The sequence below is a fragment of the Cnephaeus nilssonii genome (assembly GCF_951640355.1).
Source record: "Cnephaeus nilssonii genome assembly, chromosome: 1".
NCBI lineage: Eukaryota > Metazoa > Chordata > Mammalia > Chiroptera > Vespertilionidae > Cnephaeus > Cnephaeus nilssonii.
Genome location: NC_137072.1, coordinates 39,596,022 through 39,618,113, shown reverse-complemented (window position 1 = coordinate 39,618,113; position 22,092 = coordinate 39,596,022). Strand labels below are relative to the sequence as shown.

The following is a 22,092-nucleotide window of genomic DNA, read 5'->3' as shown; positions in this document are numbered from 1 at the left end:
TGCGATAGATCACTGGGCAGAGGGTGGCCTGGGCCTCCCTCTGTGGGGCTATGGCAGGGCCCCCTGACTCCCGACCAATCACATCGCACCTGCCTTGGCTGGCCTGGCGCCAGTGCGTGTCATAGCGTGGTCATCTGGCAGGTCGTCTGGATGGTCGTTCTGCTGTTCAGTTGTTCAGTCGCTTTGCATATTACACTTTTATTATTATAGATGCCAAGAGAAGGGACCTGCACACAGAGAGATGCCACCTGAAGACTGGAGTTATTGCTGCCACAAACGAAGTAAAGCCAGATCTCTAAATAGCAGCTAAGAGAGGCATGGAATAGTGTCCCTCATAGCTGCCAGAGGAACCAACTCTGATGACACCTTGATCCTGGACTTCTAATATATATGCTTTTATTGCTTTTAGAGAGAAGGAGAAAGGGAGATAGAAACATTGATGAAAGAGATCTGATGCCTCCTAATGAGGATCAAACCCACAACCAGACATGTGCCCTGACTGGGAATCAAACCTATGACCTCTCAGTGCATGGGATGAAGCTCAATTGAATGACACAGGCCAGGGCTCTAATATATTTCTATTGCTTAAGCCACCTAGTTTGTGGTATTTTGTTTCTGCAGCTCTCAAAGGAATACATGGTGGAAAGAACATGAACCTGGATTTTGATCTAATCTTTGCTCCATTGCATAGTACCTTTTTGAATTTTAATTAGAATCATTTCTACTTTATATTGTTTTGAGGATTAAACAAGTTACCAAATATGAGTGCCTGACACACAGTAGACCCTCAAAGTGATTCCTTTCCCTTCTTAGTTTTGTGATAACTCATTATTTACAGTAACTTTTGTGGAACCTTAATTATATCAAAGAAAAGTTACTTCAATTAACAATATCCTATTTCATCCAAACTCTGGTTGCTGTGTTGCAAAATAAACCCACATATTAGCATGTGAATTAGCTGAAGATACTGTGGTTCATAAAGCTTTTCATCAGTGACCATGCCCAGCAGAAGTCCTTGAGCACATTAGGTGACAGATAAAACTGTTACTTGAATGTTTTCTACAACCTCCAAGAGTGTGAAGGCCTTGGTTCATCTCACATAATTGTTTCCAGCGCTAAGCTTGAAACATACTTGAAAATACTAATGCAGACATCACTTAAGGGTTTTATTCTACATACTTAAAAAAAAAGTATTTTATTGATTTTTTTTTTTTTTACAGAGAGGAAGGGGGAAGGATAGAGAGTTAGAAACATCTATCAGCTACCTCCTGCACACCCCCTATTGGGGATGTGCCCGCAACCAAGGTACATGCCCTTGCCCGGAATCGAATCTGGGACCCTTCTGTCCGCAGGCCAACGCTCTATCCACTGACCCACACCAGTTAGGGCCTTTTTGGTTATTTGGATCACCAAATATGTTAAATTTGTTTCTTGTCTAACAATCATATTAGTGCTTCTTGAATTCGAGGGCTGAGCTTTAGTTTTTAAAGGAAGGAGCAAGAAAGGTGACCCAGATAGGAGAGCAATGCTTTCATGCTTTTGATTCACTGCGGTGAGCTTTTCATGCCCAGTGGGAGCTGAACTCATCTGCTATGCAGATTTCCCAGCCTGGCTCAAAGCCAGAAAGCCTTTCGCAATGAGCAGCTGATTTCGTTTCTCTAGCGAGCCAATGGTGAACGGATATTTCAGAAAGGACGCTGGCTGAGTCATCTTCTGCAGATAAGCTGAAATATTAATAGTATCTCCGCCGGGCTCCGAGCAGCAACCAGCCTCACTCACAACGTCCGCCCGCAGCCGGGCCGCAAGAGCGGCCCTGGCCCGAGGTACACGGGTCTGCAGGACGATGCACAGGAGAATGCGATGTCGGGGCGCCGAGGAACCCGGTCGCGGTGAGTATCTGCGGCCCCACACCACAGGGCCTCCCCAGACCAGCGCCGACGTGGGAGCGAGGACCGGGTGACCATCGCTGACAAGGAACGCCATCACGCCTCCGCCCACCTCGCAAACGACCCCCGACTCCTCCAACTATGGACCCGGTGGGCGCGGGCTGTGGAATGGGATTTCCGGCGAGGCAGAGGCGGGAGTTCCGATGAGAGGCGGAGTCCGAGAGCGATTTCCGGCGGTGCGAGCGCGGGGGGAGGTCAGGCGAGACTTCCGGCGGCACGGGCGCGGAGAGGCCAGGCGGAATTTATAGGGAATGGGCGGGACTTCCTGTGGCCCCAAAGTGGGCGTGGTCTCCTGGGTTTCCGGCGTTATGGGCCGGATTGCTGGCGTGCTTTGCGCGGGGCGAGGCCGGGACTTCCGACGGCGCCGGAAGTGCGGATCATCAGGTTGCCGGGTGGTGGAGGACGCGTCAGGGCTGAGTCCGTATCCTGTGCCTCCGCGTCGGTCCCTGGCGCCGTGTGGCTGGGAAGCGACGGTGGCAGCGCACGGCCCGGCAGCACTAGGCGGCGGGCTCGGCGGCGGCGGGATTGGTGAGTGCCGGGCCGCCATTTTTCTTCCGGGACGGGCTGCCCGGGTGAAGCAGTCTGCGGCTTCGCCTTGGGGTAGAGGCATGCTTGTGGGGCCCGGTCACTCCGCGCCTCCCGAAGCCCTCCCTCGGACTTCACTGTCCCCATCCGTTCCCGCGCGTCCCCCACTTCGTGCTCCAGCCCTGCCGCTGGTGAGGGTCGGGGAGGATGCGTTGAGCCCCGCAGCGGTGCCTGGCGTCGCCGTGGGCGTCGGTGACGGTTGCCTTTCCCGGGAAGACCGCACCCCACTGCACGCGTGGCACGGGCAGGTGCGTTGAGGCCTGGAGAGCCGGTTCCCCCATAGCGCCCCTCGGCTCTGCCCTGGGAAGCTGTGCCGACGTGAGAGAGCGCTGCTAGTTTGGAAGTTTCCGTAATTTAGGTTTAAAGGGGTGTCTTTTTAAGTCCAGTGTGCTGGTCTACACGTTTGACCTTAGAGGTGCCCCCTGAATAACCCCCTTGGGAATAAGCAAATTCTCCAGGTAGTCGCAAACCCCAGATCATCTCTGGGCACCTTCTGCACGCTCCCTTCGCTGTCTAGGCTAGGGCACCTCCGGGTCAACGGCTGTGAATTGTCTGACAGGTGGAGTAACGCAGTGACCGTCCCCCCTCATTTCTGTTAGTACTGCCCAGGGAAACAGGAGAGTAGTGGGCCCTGGCCACATGTAACAATAGCAATGCGACCTTATTGCAGGAACTTCCTCCGCCTCCATTCCTAGCCTCGTTTTGTTATTGAGAAGGTTATGTTATATTATGACCCTGCAAAGACCTCGCTCGACACAGGACATCTTTGTTAAGTATGCTTCCTTCCTCGCTCTAAACTCGTTATCAGATGTTTAAGTAGAATTTAAACTAACACTGACCCATTGTCTGAGGTGAAGACAATAGATTAGCTCCTGGGCCAATAGCTTATTTTCCATGCAAGGTCTGCTGTGAAAGGAAGGAAGTGGTGCTGGGACCAGTGATGCCTGCTGGGAAAAGGTGGGACGTGAATGAAGAGATGAGTAAAATAAAAATAAAAAAGTTTCAGGGAAAAAAATGTGACAGATTAACAACAGAAAAAAAGAAGAAATTTAAAAGAGGTTAAAAGTAGAGGAACCTACAGACTTAGTTTTGGAAGGATGGTAACTATAGCTGAAAAAATTCGAGAAAGAGGCAGAACCTGAATTTTCTGGATAATTTAGTGTTAATAGTCCATGTAAAGCATAGGCACATGAACTCACATCTGAGATATGACTGCACAGACTTTAGAAAGTTACAGAAAAATAAAATCACTTAGTATGGAAAAGCTCCATTTGATGCCAGATTTCAGAGAACCAAACTTCTTCCACATTTATAATTTACAATAGTTTGAATGTATGGTTGGAAATTGATCAGTGAGGAAAGATTACCCGTGTTTGGACTGTTCAGTGAAGTGACAAAAGTAGGCAAAGTGCACAACACCATGTGGTTCATGGAGATCAGTGATGGGTTAAAAGCTCTCAGTGAAAGAAGAAGGTGAGGTTTTAAAAAATTAATTGTGAAGAAGACTGCTAATTTCCTACTGAAGGTACAGTGGCTGAGGTGTGCTATTAAGAGAAAATGCACTGTGAGGTGAAAGGAAGGTTGTTACTGCACACTTTGCACATTGTATAACCAAGTGATAGACTCTTGGTAGTCCATTAACTTCACAGTTTATACTTGACAGAATGCTTCAGCTAGTGTTCTTGAGAGAGGAAGGAGAAACCCTTTACTATTTTATTTGTTTGATTTAAATGTCTAAAGATAAAGTCTCCTTTTTTTCTCTGAGGTCTCACCAGGATAGCTTTCACAGGGTTTAGATTTTTTCATTTCTTTACAAGGCACCTTATAAACTGCAAAATAATTGGTAAGTTGCTGTTAATGATTTTGGAAACTGATATGTTTTATGAAGTTATTAATATGTGTAACACTGGTAAAGAGAATTATATTCACCTTTCTATGTTTTCATGAAGAATATAATTTCTGGAGAAGACTCCATTAAGTTAGTTTGGTTTCTTGGCCAATTCTTGTATATGGCACAGTTAAATAGTTTCTAAATGTTTCCATTAAAAAACACTAAGCTATAGTTCCATGGGGGATCATGTGAATTGTTTCATAATATAGATTTACTAGTGATCCGGTGCCCAGATTAGTGCACATTGAAAGGAAATAGAAGCTGGCCGGTGGGGCGGGACTGGGTGAGATGGGCCGGGCTGGACACGCGCTGGAGCCAACCTTCTGTGGTCCCTCCCCAGTGTCTTCAGAGTGAGCAGGGTCCCTCTGGCAGGTGGGGTCCCTCAGCCTGGCCTGCAGGGATCGGGGCTCTCCAACGTTCCCTGAGGGGTCCCAGAGTGTGAGAGGGCACTCTGCAAAGTTGTTGTCATACTGGGTGTGGAACACAAACGCAAGCGTGCAGTAAACCAGATTCTGCCTGACAGTGCCCCAGCAACAACATAACCCACGGCCGAAGGTGGAATTGCGCAGCCCTGTGAGGAATTGGGCTCCCTCCTCTCTGGTTTTGGGGTGCATCACCCAAGAACTGCCGCTGCCAAGTCACTGCAGCTCAGCAGCTCCTGCATTGAGTGTCTGCCCTCCCCCTCCATGGTTAGTGCGCGTCAAGTCGGTCGGACACTTAGCATGTTAGCCTTTTATGTATAGAGAGATTATATTCAAATTTGTTGAATTGAATATCAATAGAACCTTTGTTTTCTAAATAAAATCTCACCAATTAAAGTTTCTGCCATTGTGAGTTTTTTTCTTTTTTTTAAAGTATGTTTTTATTAGTTTCAGAGAGGAAGGGAGAGGGAGAGAAAGATAGAAACATCAATGATGAGAGAGAATCATCAATTGGGTGCCTCCTGCACAACCCTTACTGGGGATTGAGCCTGTAACTGGGGCATGTGCCGTAACCATGAATTGAACCATGAGCTCCTGGTTCATAGGTCGATGCTCATCCACTGAGTGACACCAGCCAGGCATGAGTTTTTCTTTATCCCTTTATTTCAACCATCTCTAATTTCTTTTTCTTTTTTTCTCTAATTTCTATAGTTCAAAATTTTCAGATCTAAATTTCATCAAAAGATTTGTCCTCTCATATTTCAGTCAAAAATAATGTTTCCATATGTCATTTAAGGGACCATCAGTTTTATTTTGTGATGCTTATTTCACCAGTAATATGAATTATAAACTTTCCTTCTTGCAAAGAAAGTAATATGGCAAAGCATTGGATCTACTAGTAGAATCATGATGGGGTCAAAATGCCCAGACCTTTGCCAGATTTTATAAATACAGTCTAGTTACACCTTCTGCCTCCTTGTATTTTAGATATTCAATGGCATTGCAAATATAATACGTTCAATAATTAGTTCTTGATTACTTCTCCAAATCTGCTGTCGCATGTCAGTGTTTTGGCCTCCATTTCACCTACCTCTTTCCTCAGAAACTAGGGCTCTCCTTGATAACCTCTTTTCTTCCCCACTAGCTCCCTCACTCCCCAAATCCGTTTATCTACCCTCTAATCTTAACTGTCATTATTTATCGCCTAGACTGTTTCAGTAACTTCCTGACTAGCTTCCCCATTCCTAGTCACCTGTTATTTTTGTGTATTTTTCATACAGCAGCCAGACTGATTTTTAATGCAAATCTAGTGTCACTTATTGGCTTAAAACCTAAGTGCTGTCCTTTTTATTTTAGGATAAAATTTTGATGTAAAAGAACAATCTAAGCCTGTATCTCTAGCCTATCTTGCACCACCATTCTCTCCTTTGTTCACTATGTTGTAGCCACATTACCTATCTTTAGTATCTCTGATAAACCAGTCTTATTCCCACCTCAGGGCATTTGCATGCACTGTTCCTGTCCCTCTCTATTTTCCACATGGTTAATTCTTACTAATTTTTCAGTCTCAATTTAAATGAGTTTCTCAGAATGCCCTTCCTAACTTTAGCTAATATCTGGTCTTCTCATAATACCTATATATTTCTTTCATAGTATGCATCATAATTTATAATTGCTGTAATAAGTTATGAGATCCTGCATTTAATATCTGGCTTAAAATCCAACTCTATGCATCCTGAAGGTAGGAACCAAGTCTGTTTTGTTCACTACTGTATTCCTAGTACCTAGATGATGAACAACAAATATTTGATGAATTACTTTAATGAAATAAGTGCTGTTATCCCTGCTTTAAAGATGACAAAACTAAGCCTTAGGAAGGTGGTCAAGTTACTTGACAAAGGTTACTACACAGCTAATCAGTGGTAGATGCATTCATTCATTCATTCATTCATACATTCATCAACTGTTTGAGGATGGTTTTGTCAGGCAACATGGTAGGCCCTTCAAATACAGTAGTGAACCCAAATAGCCACACTCCAGTCCTCATGGTGTTGAAGGTGTAGGGGGGAAGCATTCATTGAGTAAAAAAACCACAAATAAGATTTTAGTACAAATGTGGGTAAGGGTCATGAAGCACTAAGACTAGTGGTGGTCAAAGGAAACCTTTTCCAGAAGTTAACATTTAAGCTTGGGCTTTATGGATTTCATTCTGAGTGAGGTGTTTAACTTAACCGAATTATTTACATGCATTCCACTAAATATTTGAAGTGACAAAATGTATACTTCAATTTGTTATTGGCATAATTAGTTAGGTAGTAATATTAATAAAAGAAGTGAGCAAAGGGAGGGTCAGACATTGTTGAGCATATTCAGCTGGGAAGTAGAGGCCTGTTTGTGCTACTAGGAAACTATTCCTTCACACCCCAAGGAATCAAAGCATTGTCCCTCCAAGGGAATTAACACCCCTCCCTTCCCCCATCCAGTACTGGATTGTTGGTGGGAAAAGCAAGATGGGTGCATGTGCAGTGAAGTCCAGGTGACATAGGGAAGGTGCTGGCCTGTCAGTCTGGCTTGGGGAACAATGGATTGACTAGTGGGTGGACTCCATCAGAAGTGTGTGAAATCTTGGAAAATTAAAATCCCTAAAGAGTTCCCTCTTGTTTGTTCTTATTTCCTGGCTCTTATTCTCTTGTTCCTACTTGCTTTGTGACCCACACTTACCTATGCGCTGGCCTGTTCTCTCTCCATGTGACCTTAAGCAACCTCATGGGCCATGGCCATGCAGACACCACACGTGATGGACTGCAGCTGGGAACACAAGCTAAGCTAGCCAGATGCTGAACTGGACTGGACTTGAATATGGAGAAGAAATGCTGGGCAGTGGCCTGTTCTGGCCCTGCTGAAGACAAGATTGGACTTTTTCCATGGCAGGGTAGATGGAGATGGGACCTTGGAGAGGAACTCCTATAATTTTACATCATCAATAAAGCTTTCCATGAAACCCCATCCTTTCATGGGAGCCTCAGGAAATTCTTTTCCTCACAGCACCCTAAGAACTCCAGTTCTACTGATAATAGATCCTTTATTAATAACTAGCTAATTATGCTGATAACACATTGACTGATATTTCTAAGGGAAACAAAATGTTATTCAATGGAGAGCCAAAATTCACAGGTGAAATAAGGTGTGATGTATTAAAGATTGCTACATTTAAAAAATATATTTTTTTATTGACTTTTAGAGAGAGAGGAAGTGAGAGGGAGAGAGAGAGAAACATTGATGTGAGAGAGAAACATCGATTGGTTGCCTCCTGCATGAACCCTGCCTTGGGATCAAACCCAAAACCTGGGTTAAATGCCTTGACTGGGAATCAAACTGGCTACCTTTTGGTGTACAGGATGATGCTCAACTGAGCCACACGGACCAGGGCTGAGTTACATTTTGTCTATATAATGTTACAGAAAATTTTAATAAATTAATGACTTTCAAAATTTTAAACCTAAACATTCAGAGTTGATCAATTTGAATGTCTGCCTGTGTTGTAAAGTGAGACTTTCTTGTTGCCATTTTACAAGGCCTACACAATACAATGTGAGACACAAAAGGTGATCTGGCTTTGAACTTATGGAAGGATGGAGCAGATGTACTGTTCCTGTCCCTCCCCCTAAGCTAAAAACACTGAACATTACAGATAAAACAAATATAAGACTAGAAGGTGGAGATAAGGAAGTAGACTGACTGGGTATATTTGGACCTGAGAAATGACACAGAAATTAGTTCCCTGGATTTTTTTTTTGCCTACATGTCCCAGATTGAGACTGGAAAAGCCAACAACCCAGCAACACCAAAGGGTTCAGACAAAAAGCCCCTAGAAAAAGTGCTTTCTAGTTGAAAGACCAGGAGAGGGAGATCCCATCAGACAGAACACTTTAAGAGAACTGGAACCCCCACCCTCACTCTTGCTGTCAAAAGCCAGATGGGGAAACTAGATTTTTACCCTTAACAACTACTAGTATATTGAGGTGAGGGGGCCAGGTGAGGGGGCTGGGAGTCTCATTTCTGCAGAGTGGCAACAAAGCACATCCACCCCTCTTCCTGCTGGGGTGGCGTCAGAGGAATCCTAGTAGAGAGAGTCAGGAATTTCACCACACTCAGTGGTAATGAGGCCATATAAGGTGCAGTGACTAGGAGGAACCCCTTGTTTAGCCAGGGTTGTATGAGCGGAGGTCACGAGAGGGGCTGAACTCTTACCCACTAGGGTCAGTGGAGTCTGGGGAGCCCCAATTTCCTTCCACCTTCGATATGCACCTGGCAGAAATAAGGTAGTGCCCATCTTTACTTGCTTCTTGCAGTGCCAGCAGAGACCTGCCATAATAGAAGACTTAAGTCAGATCCGAAGTCTGATAACATAATACCCAAAATGTTGAGGCTTCATTTAAAAATCACATGTCACATGAAGAATCAGGAAAATCTTCACTTGAGAATGAGAGGTCACCTGACAGCACGACAGCGATGACAGATGTTAGAATTATTTGACAAGGATATTAAAGCAGTAATAATATTTTAATGATTAATTACAAGCACTTGAAACAAATGAAAATAGAAAATCTCAGCAAGAAAATACAGGATATAAAGAAGAAACATGGAAATTTCAGAATGAAAAAGAATAAATGAAACCAGTGGATGGCTCAATAACAGAATGGAAAAGGCACAGGAAAGATTCAGTGAACTTGAAGACAAATACCAAGCTGAATAACAGAGAGAAAATAGGCTGGAAAAAATAACCTCAGGGACCTGTAGGACTTTAACAAAAGACCTATCTATCATTCTTGTCATCAGAGTCCCAGAAAGAAAAGACAGTCGGGCTCAAAATATATTTGAAGAAATACCGGCTCAATGTTACCTAATTTGTCGAGCCATAAACTTATAGTTTCAAGAAGCTTAGTGGTACCCAGGCAGGATTACCTCAGAGAAATCCATGCTAAGACAATCATAGTCAAACTTCTGAAAACTAAAGACAAAAAAGCAGTGAGGGAAATATGTCTCTTTACCTATAGTGGAAAAACAAATTGAATTACAGTGGTTTCTCATTAGAAACTATGGATGGCAGAAGGAATTACTTAAGGAGAGTAACTATCAACTCAGAATAATATATTAAGGGAAAACATCCTTCACATGATTTGTCCCCAGCAGGCTTACCCTAAAATAAAAGGTAGCGGAAGTTCTTTAAACGGAAAAATGACATAAGGGTTGTGGGAACATCAGGAAGGAAGAATTAACAATGGAAAGAACAAACATTGGTAAATTCAATAGACACCCTTTTGAAGGTTGAAGCATAACTGACGTGGTTCTCTTTGTAGAGGAAATCTTTAAGAGGATGATGTTAGAAATGGGGGTGGGCAGAGGACATAGAGGAAGAAGGTAAGGTTTCTACACTTTACCATGAACTGGTAAAATGTTGATAATCAGTAGCCTGGGATATGTTATGAAAATGCAATGTAATGCCTACAACCAGTGATGGCGAACCTATGACACGTGTGTCAGCACTGACACGTGTAGCCATTTCTGATGACACGCGGCCGCATGCCGAGGATGAAACATTTGCTGCTCCTGAGGATGAAACATTTGTGACTTGAGTCTTGGAGTTAGTTTTTTCCTCAAAGTGACACACTACCTGAGTTATGCTCAGTTTTTTGGCGAAGTTTGACACACCAAGCTCAAAAGGTTGCCCATCACTGCCTACAACAGTCACTAGAAAAAGTTATAACAATGAGATATACTGAAACTATACTATAAATAAATCAAAATGAAATTTAAAAAATACTCAGATAAGACCTAGCCGGTTTGGCTCAGTGGCTAGAGCGTCGGACTGCGGCCTAAAGGGCCCCAGGTTCGATTCTGGCTAAGGGCACATGCCTGGGTTGTGGGCTTGATCCCCCCCATGGGGAGTGTGCAGGAGGCAACCAAATCAATGATTCTCATGATTGATGTCTCTATCTCCCTTTCTCTCTGAAATCAATTAAAAAATATATTAAAAAAAACACACACACACTCAGAAATATTCAGGTAACCCAAGAAGGTAGGAAAAAAACAAAATGAGAGAACAAGGAATTGTGCATCGTGATCAAGTGGGGTTTATTCATTGAATAAACTGATGTTACATTCATGTTATATTACATGATATCAGTGTAATTGACTTGTTAGCAGGCTAAAAAGATAAAAACCCCACAGTCATATTAAGTGATGCAGAAAGATAGATGACAAAATTCAATACTCATTCCTGAAATGCTCAGAAAACAAACAATAGAGAACTTTCTCAACTTGGTAACAATATTTACAAAATAACCTACAGCTAGCATCATATCTAATGGTGAAATACTGAATATTTTTATCTTGAGATCAGAACAAAGCAAGGATGTTTGTTGTCACTATTTGAAAAAAATACATTTTTATTGATTTCAGAGAGGAAGGGAGAGGGAGAGATAGAAACATCAACGATGAGAGAATCATTGATCGTCTGCCTCCTGCACGCCTCCCATTGGGGATCAAGCCCACAACCGGGGCATGTACTCTGACCACAGAATTGAGCCTTGAGCTCATACGCTGACCACGGAATTGAACCGTGACCTCCTGGTTCATAGATCGATGCTCAACCACTGAGCCACGCCGGTTGGGCTGTTGTCACTATTTTAATTCAACAAGTACTGGAATTTCTAGCCAGATCATTAAGATAAAGGAAATACTAAAGGCATACCGATCAGAAAAGAAGATAAAAAGCTGTTTTTATTTTTTAAAATATATTTTTATTGATTTCAGAGAGGAAGGGAGGAGAGAGAGAGAGAAACATCAATGATGAGAGAGAATCGTTGATTGGCTGCCTCCTACATGCTCCCTACTGGAGATTGAGCCTGAAACCTGGGCATGTGCCCTTGACTGGAATCAAACCCGGACCCTTCAGTCTGCAGGCCGATGTTCTGTGGATTGAGCCAAACCAGCCAGGGCAATAAAGCTGTTTTTAGATGACATAATAGTCTACATAGAAAATGCCAAAGAACCTACACACACAAAAAAATCTAAAACTAATGAGTTCAACAGGATTATGGGATATGAGCTCAAGATATTAAAAAAATAAATTGTATTTATGTACTAGCAATTAACGTGGAAATGGAAATAAAAATACATTTAAATTGCTCAAAATATAAACTTCAGTGTAAATTTGAGAAGACATGGAGAACTTTTATGCAGAAAACTATAAAACAGGAAAAAAAAAATCTAAGCTGTGTTCATAGTTTAGAAGGCTCAACATAATAAAGATGCCAATTACCTCCAAAGTGATGAATAGATTAAACACAGTTCCTATAAAAATTTCATCAGGTTTTTGTAGATATAGGAAAGATTATTCTAAATTTATATGGGAAGCCAAAGGAATTAGAATAGCTAAGACAGCTTAGGAATCACCAATTTCGAGATAGCACAGTAATCAAGAATGGTATTGGAGAGGGATAGATACATAGATCAGTGGAACAAAATAGAGAACCCAAAAGTAATCCTATACAATAAAGAGGTAATATGCAAATTAACCCTCACACCTTCACAAGATGGCTGTCTATGACCAGGCCGGCAGGGTGGTTAGTGAGGGACAACCAAACGACTGAAAAAGCAGGCTGCGTGGGGCAACCAGGCTGGCAGGAGGGTTAGTGAGGGATGACCAAAGAACTGAATAAGCAGGTTGCATGGGGCAACCAGGTCAGCAGGCGGATTAGTGAAGGACGACCAACTGAACAAGCAGGTTGCGTGGGGCGACCAGGCTGGCAGGGGGGTTAGTGAGGGACGACGAAATGACTGAACAGCAGGCTGCGTGGGGCGGCCAGGTCAGCAGGAGGGTTAGTGAGGGATGACCAAATGACTGAACAGCAGCCTGCGTGGGGCGACCAGGCTGGCAGGTGAGCCGTGAAGCGTGACCAGGCTGGCGGGGGGCAGTTGGGGGTGACCAGGCCGGCGGGGGGGCACTAAGAGGTGACCCGGCTGGCGGGGGGGGGGCAGTTAGGGCCGACCAGGCTGGCAGGGGGGGCAGTTAGGGGCGATCAGGCCCGCACGCAGAGGCAGTGAGGGGCGATCAGGTTGGCAGGGGAGGGCAGTTAGGGGCAACCAGGCAGGCAGACAGGTGAGCAATTAGGAGCCAGCAGTCCAGGATTGTGAGAGGGATGTCCCAGATTGGAGAGGGTGCAGGCTGGGCTGAGGGCCCCCCCCATGCATGAATTTCATGCACCGGTCCTCTAGTCCCACATAAATATAGCCAATTGATTTTTGACCAGTATGCCAAACTTTCTCAGTTCAGTGTAGAATGGGTAGACCTCAACTTAGAGTGCTGCAAAATTGGATAATATCAGTAGAAACAAAAAAACTCCAAACGAGAAAAAAACCAAAAACCTTGATCTAAACTTAACATCTTATAAAACGCATAAATTAAAAAAAAATTTTTTTAAAAAAATATATTTTATTGTATTTTTACAGAGAGGAAGGGAGAGGGAGAGAGAGCCGGAAACATCGATGAGAAGAAACATCGATCAGCTGCCTCCTGCATACCTCCCACTGGGGATGTGCCCGCAACCAAGGTACGTGCCCCCGACCAGAATCGAACCTGGGACCCTTCAGTTCACAGGCCAACGCTCTATCCACTGAGCCAAACCGGCTAGGGCTTAAAAAAAATGTTTAAGAAGAAAATGAGCCCTAGCTGGTTTGGCTTAGTGGATAGAGCGTCGGCCTGCAGACTAAAGGGTCCCGGGTTCAATTCCCGTCAAGGGCACATGCCCAGGTTTTGGGCTCGATGCCCAGTAGGGGGCATGCAGGAGGCAGCTGATAGTGATTCTCATCACTGATGTTTCTCTCTCCTCCCTTCCTCTCTGAAATCAATAATCCTATCTAATAAAAGGGTAATATGCAAATAACCATCACTCCGCTACACCCATGATTGGGCCGGCGGGAGGCTGGGGGGCGGGACTCGGGGTGGCCTATCCAGCCGTTGAGAGGCGCGGGGGGCAGGACTCGCGTGGGGGACTGATGGGGCCGGCGGGAGGCACGGTGGGAGTGGCGGCGGCACCCGGTCCCGCCCCTCAGTGTTTGCGGGTCAGAGCGGCGGCGGCGCCCAGTCCCGCCCCTCAGCGTTCGCGGGTCGGAGTGGCGGCGGTGCCTGGGTCCCTCCTATCACTGAGGGACCTGGGCGGTGGCGGTGCCCCAATCGCGGATGGCGGCATGACTGGGAATTGAACTAGTAACCTGTGCACAGGGTGATGCCTAACCAACTGAGCACACTATACTTGCCAGGGCTCAATAATGCTTTTTTAAAACTAAATATGCATTTTCACGATACCCCAGCAATCTCACATTTGGGCATTCATTCAAAATAAATGGAAACGAGTTCACACAAAAACCTGTGTATTATTGTTCATAGTGCTTTGCTTGTAGTAGTAAAAATCTGGAAAGAACCACATTTTTTTGCAGTAGGTGAAAGGTTAAATTGTAGTACATCCATACATGGAATACTACTCAGCCCTCAAAAAAAGGCAATAATTATTGGTGTGTGCAGCAACTTCGGTGGATCTCAAGGGCATTAAGCTCAAAATCTCAAAAGGGCACATAACTCTGTTCTCACATTTATATAATCTCAAATGATAGAAGAAAAGTTGGGAGATGGGTGGCTGTGGGTAGGGCTCAAGAAAAGGTGGGATACTACAGTCTTTCTTAAAGTGAAGTGGGACTCTCATTTGCATGTAGTTTGTTTATTGATGTTTCATGTCTCCAAGGCTTACGTTTAACTAAATGTGATTGATGGTGTCAAACAATGTATTTACTTTAAAAAAATAAAAAAATGAAGTGGGGAATGGAGAGGATCCTATCTAATAAAAGGGTAACATGCAAATTAACCGCCACTCCATAACAAAGATGGCCCAGACCTCTCAGCCTCACCGGAGTCCCCCAGTCCCGGGGGGTGGGGGTGGCAGAGTGAGCGTTCTGCGCCCGGCTGCGGATGGGCCTCTGGCCAGGCCGGGGTGTGGAATGCTTGCATAAGAAGAGAAAGAACCGGCAAGCTGAGCAGAGTTGAGTGGCCCCTGACTCCCGGGCAAGGTCAAATCCAGGTAGCCCAGAGGGGGTTGGGGGGTGGAGGATCGTGTGACAGGAGGGGCTGGTGGTGTAGGCACAGGGGTGAAAGCTGGCTGAGAAAGAGGAAGGAAGCCCTTTATCGGAGTTCCTGAGAACAGGGAGGGAAGTCATTTGCATTTCCCAGTGGAGGATGGGCCTCTGGGCTGCGGGGAGCCTCTGGGCAGCGGGCGAGGAGCGGCCAGGCCCTGCAGAAAGCTACTGGCGTACGGATTCGTGCACAGGGCTACTAGTCAAAATAAAATGTCAGTAGTTGAAGAAGGAAGATACATACATGTATTACTTAAAATTACATGAACTAACATACATATATTGGGAAAAGGAAGGATCAATAAGAGTAAAAAATGCCCAAGATATGAATCTACATTTGAGGAAGGAAATATCATGTGTATGTTAATTAAATTATATTAATATATGTTTATGGTTATATTGGAAGGAAGAATTGATAGTAGCATGAAATGAGTATGTAGTATTCAAAATGGGTAAATGAAAATCTGCTCTCTCATGGCAGCCCTGACCACGTGCAAGTACTTGTAACATGGCTGGTTCCATTTCAGGCATGCTGTGAATATGAAATACACATTGAAGTTTGAAGCTTACAAACTAGAAATATCCCATTAGTATTTTTTGCAGTTATGCAAATGATACTATTTTAGACATATTGGGTTAAATAAATAATTGAAAGTAATTTCACTTTTTTTTTAATGTGGCCACTAGAAAATTTACAGTTACATATGTGGCCTGCATTGTATTCCTCTAGACAAGCAATTTTCAACCTTTTTCATCTCTTGGCACACACAAACTAATTACTACAATCCTGTGGCATACCAAAAAAAAAAAAAAGTTTCTTGCTGATCTAACAAAATGTAGGTATAATTTTGATTCATTCACACGGGATGGCTATTGTGTTGGCTATTGTCATTTTTTAAATTTGACAATCTAAGGAAAAAGAGGTCAGTGCTCCTGACTAAATAGTTTAGTATTGCATCTTTTAAGACTTCTTGTGGCACATGGGTTGAAAATTGCTGCTCTAGAATCTCTAGTTTAGTATGGGTGGGGAACATCTGGCCCTTGGGCTGTATAAGGCCTGAGAAATCATTTGGTCTGGCCCTGCCAAGGCATTAGGGGTTGGTTAATTAAATGTTTGACCAAATATAGAAGGCTAATTTTAAGTTGATAATTTTGTATGGCCCTGGAATGATGTTAATATCCAAGTGGACCTCGGCAGAAAAAAGGTTCCCCACCCCTTGTCTAGGACATGCAGTTAGAATTGGTTCCCCTGGGGAGTAGGCTGAGTCTGGGGAAAGCTGGTTAAGGGAGAGTTGTTCTGTATTTTAAAGTCTTTGTTGCTATTTGATTTTTAAAACATGTTAATGAAATTTGATAAAAAATTACCTTTTTAACAACGGCTGTGTGTGGTCTCTACCTTAAAATGTTAATTTGTCATATTCTAAATTATATAGTCAATGTTAACCATAGTAAGGAAGTTTGGAATTAAAAGTAGTCATTATCTCGTCCACTGTTTTACCTTCAGTTCAGTTTGCTGTAATCAGAAATAAAGTACTTGTTTTTCCTGCTTTTGTCTAGCTTATTGCAGGAGTGACCAGGATATCACCTTGTAGAAGTAATGCCCACAGAAAGCGGGAGCTGTTCAACTGCTCGCCAAGCAAAACAGAAACGCAAATCTCATAGCCTTTCTATACGAAGAACTAACAGCTCTGAACAGGAGAGGACGGGTTTGCCAAGAGAAATGTTAGAAGGACAAGTAAGTTAGTGCTGAGCATGATTGTAATGTTCCAGAAATAGCCAAATATACACAGGTCTCTAAAGTAGAGAAAAAGTGTGGGTTACCAAAAAAACAAAACAAACCTAACTTCCCTCCCCCAAATAAAACTGTCAAATACAGTAACCTACACAGTGACAGGATTCAATTCCAAGGTTAATGTTTTTTTTTTTGTTTTTTAAAAATACATTTTTATTGATTTAAGAGAGGAAGGGAGAGGGAGATAGAAACATCAGTGATAAGAGAGAATCATTGATTGGCTGCCTTCTGCACGCTCCCTCCTGGGGATCAAGCCTGCAACCTGGGCATGTGCCCTGACTGGAATCGAACCCAGAACCCTTCAGTCTGCAGGCCGATGCTCTATCCACAGAGCCAAACCAGCAAGGGCCCCAGGTTAATGTTTTTACAATATATAGTAATAAAAAAAAGTGGGTGTGACAGTTTGGATCAGTTTTTCTTCTTTGTTCTGTTCTACAGTACAGTTTTTATTCTACAGTGCAGTTTTAGTTGTCTGTCTAATAGTCTCAAGAAAAGGAGAATCAGGTATTATTTCAGTGATCTTTCTGTTCTCTGGAGAGTTTCTGGAATGAGGTCTTTCAGTATGTTTTCTTGGCTTTCTCCTTTTCCTGTAGTGAGAATATCATCTATTTGATGTCCCTTTTGATCAGATGAACTAATATTTTATTGATAAGGCTAAGTTTTCTTACACTTTTTCTAGTTCCTTTATTATGACAAAAATGTGTTAGTTTTTAAAGGATATTGTGAAACCTAAAAGTATATTTGATAATAAAATAGATTATAACTATATGTAATACATATTCATAATAGTATAGGTAAGCATGTAGAGAAGCATACATACATATAGTTTTGTGACCATTCCTTCACAATTATAACTAATTTAACAGCCATAATATAACAGGAAAATAAGGCTGAAATCTGAGAAATTGGCTCATTGGAATGTTGGATCTTATTAGAACCGTGCCTGGGACTCGGATTTCTGGGCCTCCAGGATGTAGCTTCTAGGAGGGCAGCAGTGTACGCTCAGAACCTAGTGCAATTGCTTGTCACGTAGTAAATATTCAGTTAGGACCCTGTTAATACGTATTGAATGGATAAATAAATGAACAAATACCTTGTTCTGCTTTATAAAAGAAGCTACATTTTAACAGTATTGGAAATAAAAACCATAGACTTTAAGGAGCCTCCAAAATGGGTTTGATATTCTTAGTGTGTTAGTGAGCTTGGGTGGCCATAACAAAATACCACATAGACTGAGGGGACTTAATAGAACTTTATTCTCCCTCAGTCTTGGAGGCTGAAAGTTGGAGATCAAGGTGTGGGCAGTTTCTCCTGAGGCCCCTTGGCTTATAGATGGTTGTTTCCTACTTGTGCCTTCACATGGTTGTCCATCTGTATGTGTCTGTGTTTTCATCTCCCCTTCTGATAAGAGCACTAGTCAGATTGGATTAGGACCACCCCAGTGACCTCATTTTACCTCAATCACTGTAGCTCTGAATAAAGTCATATTCTGAGATGCAGGAGGGTCAGGACTTCCGCACATGAGTTTGTGGGAACACAGCCCATAACTCTTAGGGAAAGAGTTTGAACCAGAGCTGTGCACTGGACCTTCTATGATGGAATGTTCTAGATCTTTCCTATCAGATATGGCAGCCATAAGTCTTAGGTGTCTCCTGTGACTAAGGAATTTAAAAAAATTTAATTAACTTACATTTAAATAGTCAAATGGAGCTACTGGCTACCATGTTGGTCAGTGCAGGTAAATAGTCTACGATAATGTTTGTTTTTTTTCAATTCTTACCTGATGATACTTTTTTTTTTTAAAATTTGATTTAGAGAGAGAGAGAGAAAGAGAGAAAAGGAGAGGGAGGGGGAGAGAGAAACATTGATCAGTTGCTTCTGTACACACCCTGACTGGGGATTAAACCCGCAAACTTAAGTATGTGCCCTGACCGGGAAGCAAACCTTTGACTTTTCAGTATACGGGACGATATACCACCACTAACTGAGCCACATTGGCCACTACTAACATGTTTTTTTTTTTAATATATATTTTATTGATTTTTTACAGAGAGGAAGAGAGAGGGATAGAGAGTTAGAAACATCGATGAGAGAAACATCGATCAGCTGCCTCTTGCACACCCCCTACTGGGGATGTGCCCGCAACCAAGGTACATGCCCTTGACCAGAATCGAACCTGGGACCCTTGAGTCCGCAGGCCGACGCTCTATCCACTGAGCCAAACCGGTTTCGGCACATGTTTTTTTAATTGCTAGATTTATTTACATTTCTAGCAGTGAAAAGGTCTATAACCTTTGCTAGCATTTCCTAGCATGAACTGCCTTATGAGGTATGTGTGTTCTTCTCTTGGCCTCTGAGGGCCTGCCCTCCATTGTGATGTAGCACCATGGGTAATTGCATCTCAGGGTAACCTTTTGTGAAGGCCATTCAGAGCCCTCCAAGCTGCACAGCCTAGCACTGCTCCCGGCCCTCATCGTGGTGTCTCCAGTGTTCCTTGGATGGTGCCTACTTGTCGATGATTCCAGTGTCCTGAAAGGCTGGTGTGAGGTGCTTTGCCTGGTTCAGCAGCGGGAGGAGGGTAGCAGTGGTGTGGGGGCAAGCAGTTGTCTTAGTGGTTGTAAGCAGAGGGGTCTGAGAGCACAGGTAGTTGATTTTACCAGTGGTTTTGAGTTGAACAATAGGTCATCATTCTCTAGAGGAGGTTACAGTCATGCTCTTGAGTTTGTGGGGGAGCACTATCAATAGTGAAGATTAGTGTGAAGAAGCTATAGTAAATTATCTCTTAGATTCATGAGTCGGAAGTAGTTTAGGAAGCAGTGCTTAGCTCAGGGATGAGAAGTCTGTAGTTGCAGAGGGCAACTGAATCTCTGTGCACATGGAGCGTTCATTGAGGGTCGTCCTTTATCCAGGTACATGCTGCTGAGGTAAAATGTAAATCCCTTTACAAGCTTTACTGAATCATAGTAGTTTTTCTGTTAGGAGTTTTCTCAAGTGATACTATAAGTTAAATTCCTCAGTTCAGGGTCTGTGAAGTCAAATGGCACTAGGAGAGCTGTTAGGAAAGGTCAGGAGGAGCTCTGTCAGGCCTCTTGCCCTCTAGTGGAAAATTTCTCATTTCACTGCACATTGCTTCTTGATTGTCTTTATTTTATAAAGTGACATTAACACTGACATCTTAGTTTTAGCTGCATTACAATTACATTTTAAGAGGCGTTTACTATTTAAGTAAATGTAACATTTCAGTGGCTGAATAAGGATCTTAAACATTGTGGGTGTAGGTGAGTTGGAATTGATAGACATAAGAGGAGATTGGGCCTTGGGAGTCAGAAAAGCTTCCAAGTGACACTCTGAGGAGGGCTAACTGAATGAGGGTTTCTGCAAGAACATGGCACGGAGAGGGAAGAGACTAGGCAAGGGCCATGAGGCGGGGCAGACAGTGTGTTAAACATTAATTGTGCTGGTTTAGTTTAGTTTATTTTTCATTGTTACTTTAAGATTTACTTCTTTTTTTTTTCATGTTTTTTTAAATTAGTATTTTAGAGGGGTATTGAGAGGCTGCGTGAACCAGTTCTATCAGATTCAGTTTATAAACAAGGCTTCACATATATTTTCAAGTAGCTTGTAAAATTTACTTGAGCATTCTGTGATTACTTCAAAACATACTGCTAAAATGCTTATGTCATTAGAGGTCATTTTGCCTAAAATTCTTGTCTTCCTAAGAAGTTAATGTGAAAGAATTTAATAAATGTTATATATATTTGCAACTCACTAAACATCAAAAAGTTTGTTCTGCATATAAATTTGAAAAACCACTTCGAAAATTACTGTGCCAGCAGTTCAAGTATTAAAACATTTTTTTAGAAATACTTATTAAGAATTTTGCTTAAGAATACTCTTAAGTACTGGGAAGGGGGGGTCACACAGAAGATAATCTGCACAATAGGCCATGTCCTTAGGAAATTACAATAGAATGTAGACTGTGTCAGTCTCCCTGTTATTAGCAGTGTCTGGAAGGTAAATGCTTGTGAACACAGTTGGTGCCTAGGGCACTGCTTACTCATTTACCATACCTAAAAATTTAGCTGAGATGTTGCTTCTTCCCACTGACTTCCCGTGAGGTTTAGACGGAACTGGAGGTATGCAGAGCACGTGCTGAGGCAAGCAGGCACCAGGAACTGGGAACTTAATTGGTAATGTTTTCATTTAATTGATAGTTTTGCTTTTACAGGTGAAATTTTTCTTTTTTCTCTTCTCATGATAATCTTTTAGGTATTACATAGAGTTACAGTGGACATGAGGATTCTATAAGGCACAATTTCTATTAATATATAACTTATTAAAATTAATTTATAATACCACACGATAAAATTTAAAGGCTATTTATAATGTAATTAAAAAAATCCTCACCCAAAGATATAGTCATTAATTTTATAGAGACAGGAAGAGAGAAAGAGAAACATGGGTCAGTTATCTCCCATATGCTCCCTGACTAGGGATTGACCCGTAACCTAGGTCCTAAATCGGGAAGCAAACCCATGACCTTATGGTGTACGGGACAGTGCTCCAACCAACTGAGCCACCCCAGCCAGGACATAATATAATTTTATTTATGAGAAATGCATGCCTTCTCTACAAATTTGGAATTTTAAAAATAAGGTAGGCTTATTTCCTCCCTTGTAAAAAAACAATTATGTTGTTTTGAAGAAATGCTTATTCTTTTTTTTTTTTTAATGTATTTTTATTGAATTTAGAGAGGAAGGAAGAGGGAGAGATAGAAACATCAATTGCATGTATTGAAAGCCTCCTGCATGCCCCACACTGGGGATGGAGCCCACAGCCCAGGCATGTGCCCTTGACCGGAATTGAACCTGGGACCCTTCAGTCTGCAGGCCCACGCTCTATACACTGAGCCAAACTTGCTAGGGCGGAAATGCTTATTCTTGAATCCCATATTATCCTGGGTAACCATTTGTACGATTTGATTTTAGTTTTATCTATAGAAATTTGAGACTTTAAGTTCTGTAAGCATTTTATGTATAAGAAATAAAACATCTAAAGATAAAAAAGCTTAAGATAAAAGATAATTCACTGGAAAAAATATATTGGTACTTGGTATCAGAGTTTGTCATTCATTTATGCTTTTTAAACAAAATCTTCTTTTTCTACAGGATTCTAAACTGCCTTCCTCAGTTCGCAGTACACTTTTGGAACTGTTTGGTCAAATAGAAAGAGAATTTGAAAACCTTTATATTGAAAACTTAGAATGTG

The 22,092-nt window shown here is 42.7% G+C and overlaps 1 protein-coding gene across 2 annotated transcripts in view; it reads left to right on the top strand.

Moving 5' to 3' along the window:
• The first annotated feature begins 1,340 nt into the window (after positions 1 to 1,340).
• WDR37 (WD repeat domain 37) overlaps positions 1,341 to 22,092 on the top strand; it is a 72,800-nt gene continuing 52,048 nt past the window's right edge. The window contains exons 1-3 of one of the 2 annotated variants that reach the window (XM_079772179.1): positions 1,341 to 1,889; positions 16,590 to 16,767; positions 21,993 to 22,089. In XM_079772179.1, coding sequence (XP_079628305.1) covers positions 16,630 to 16,767; positions 21,993 to 22,089 — 235 coding nt within the window. In that variant the 5' untranslated portion in view covers positions 1,341 to 1,889; positions 16,590 to 16,629. Of the gene's footprint in view, positions 1,890 to 2,216; positions 2,475 to 16,589; positions 16,768 to 21,992; positions 22,090 to 22,092 lie in introns of those variants that run through there. The other variant, XM_079772180.1, reaches the window with a different exon arrangement.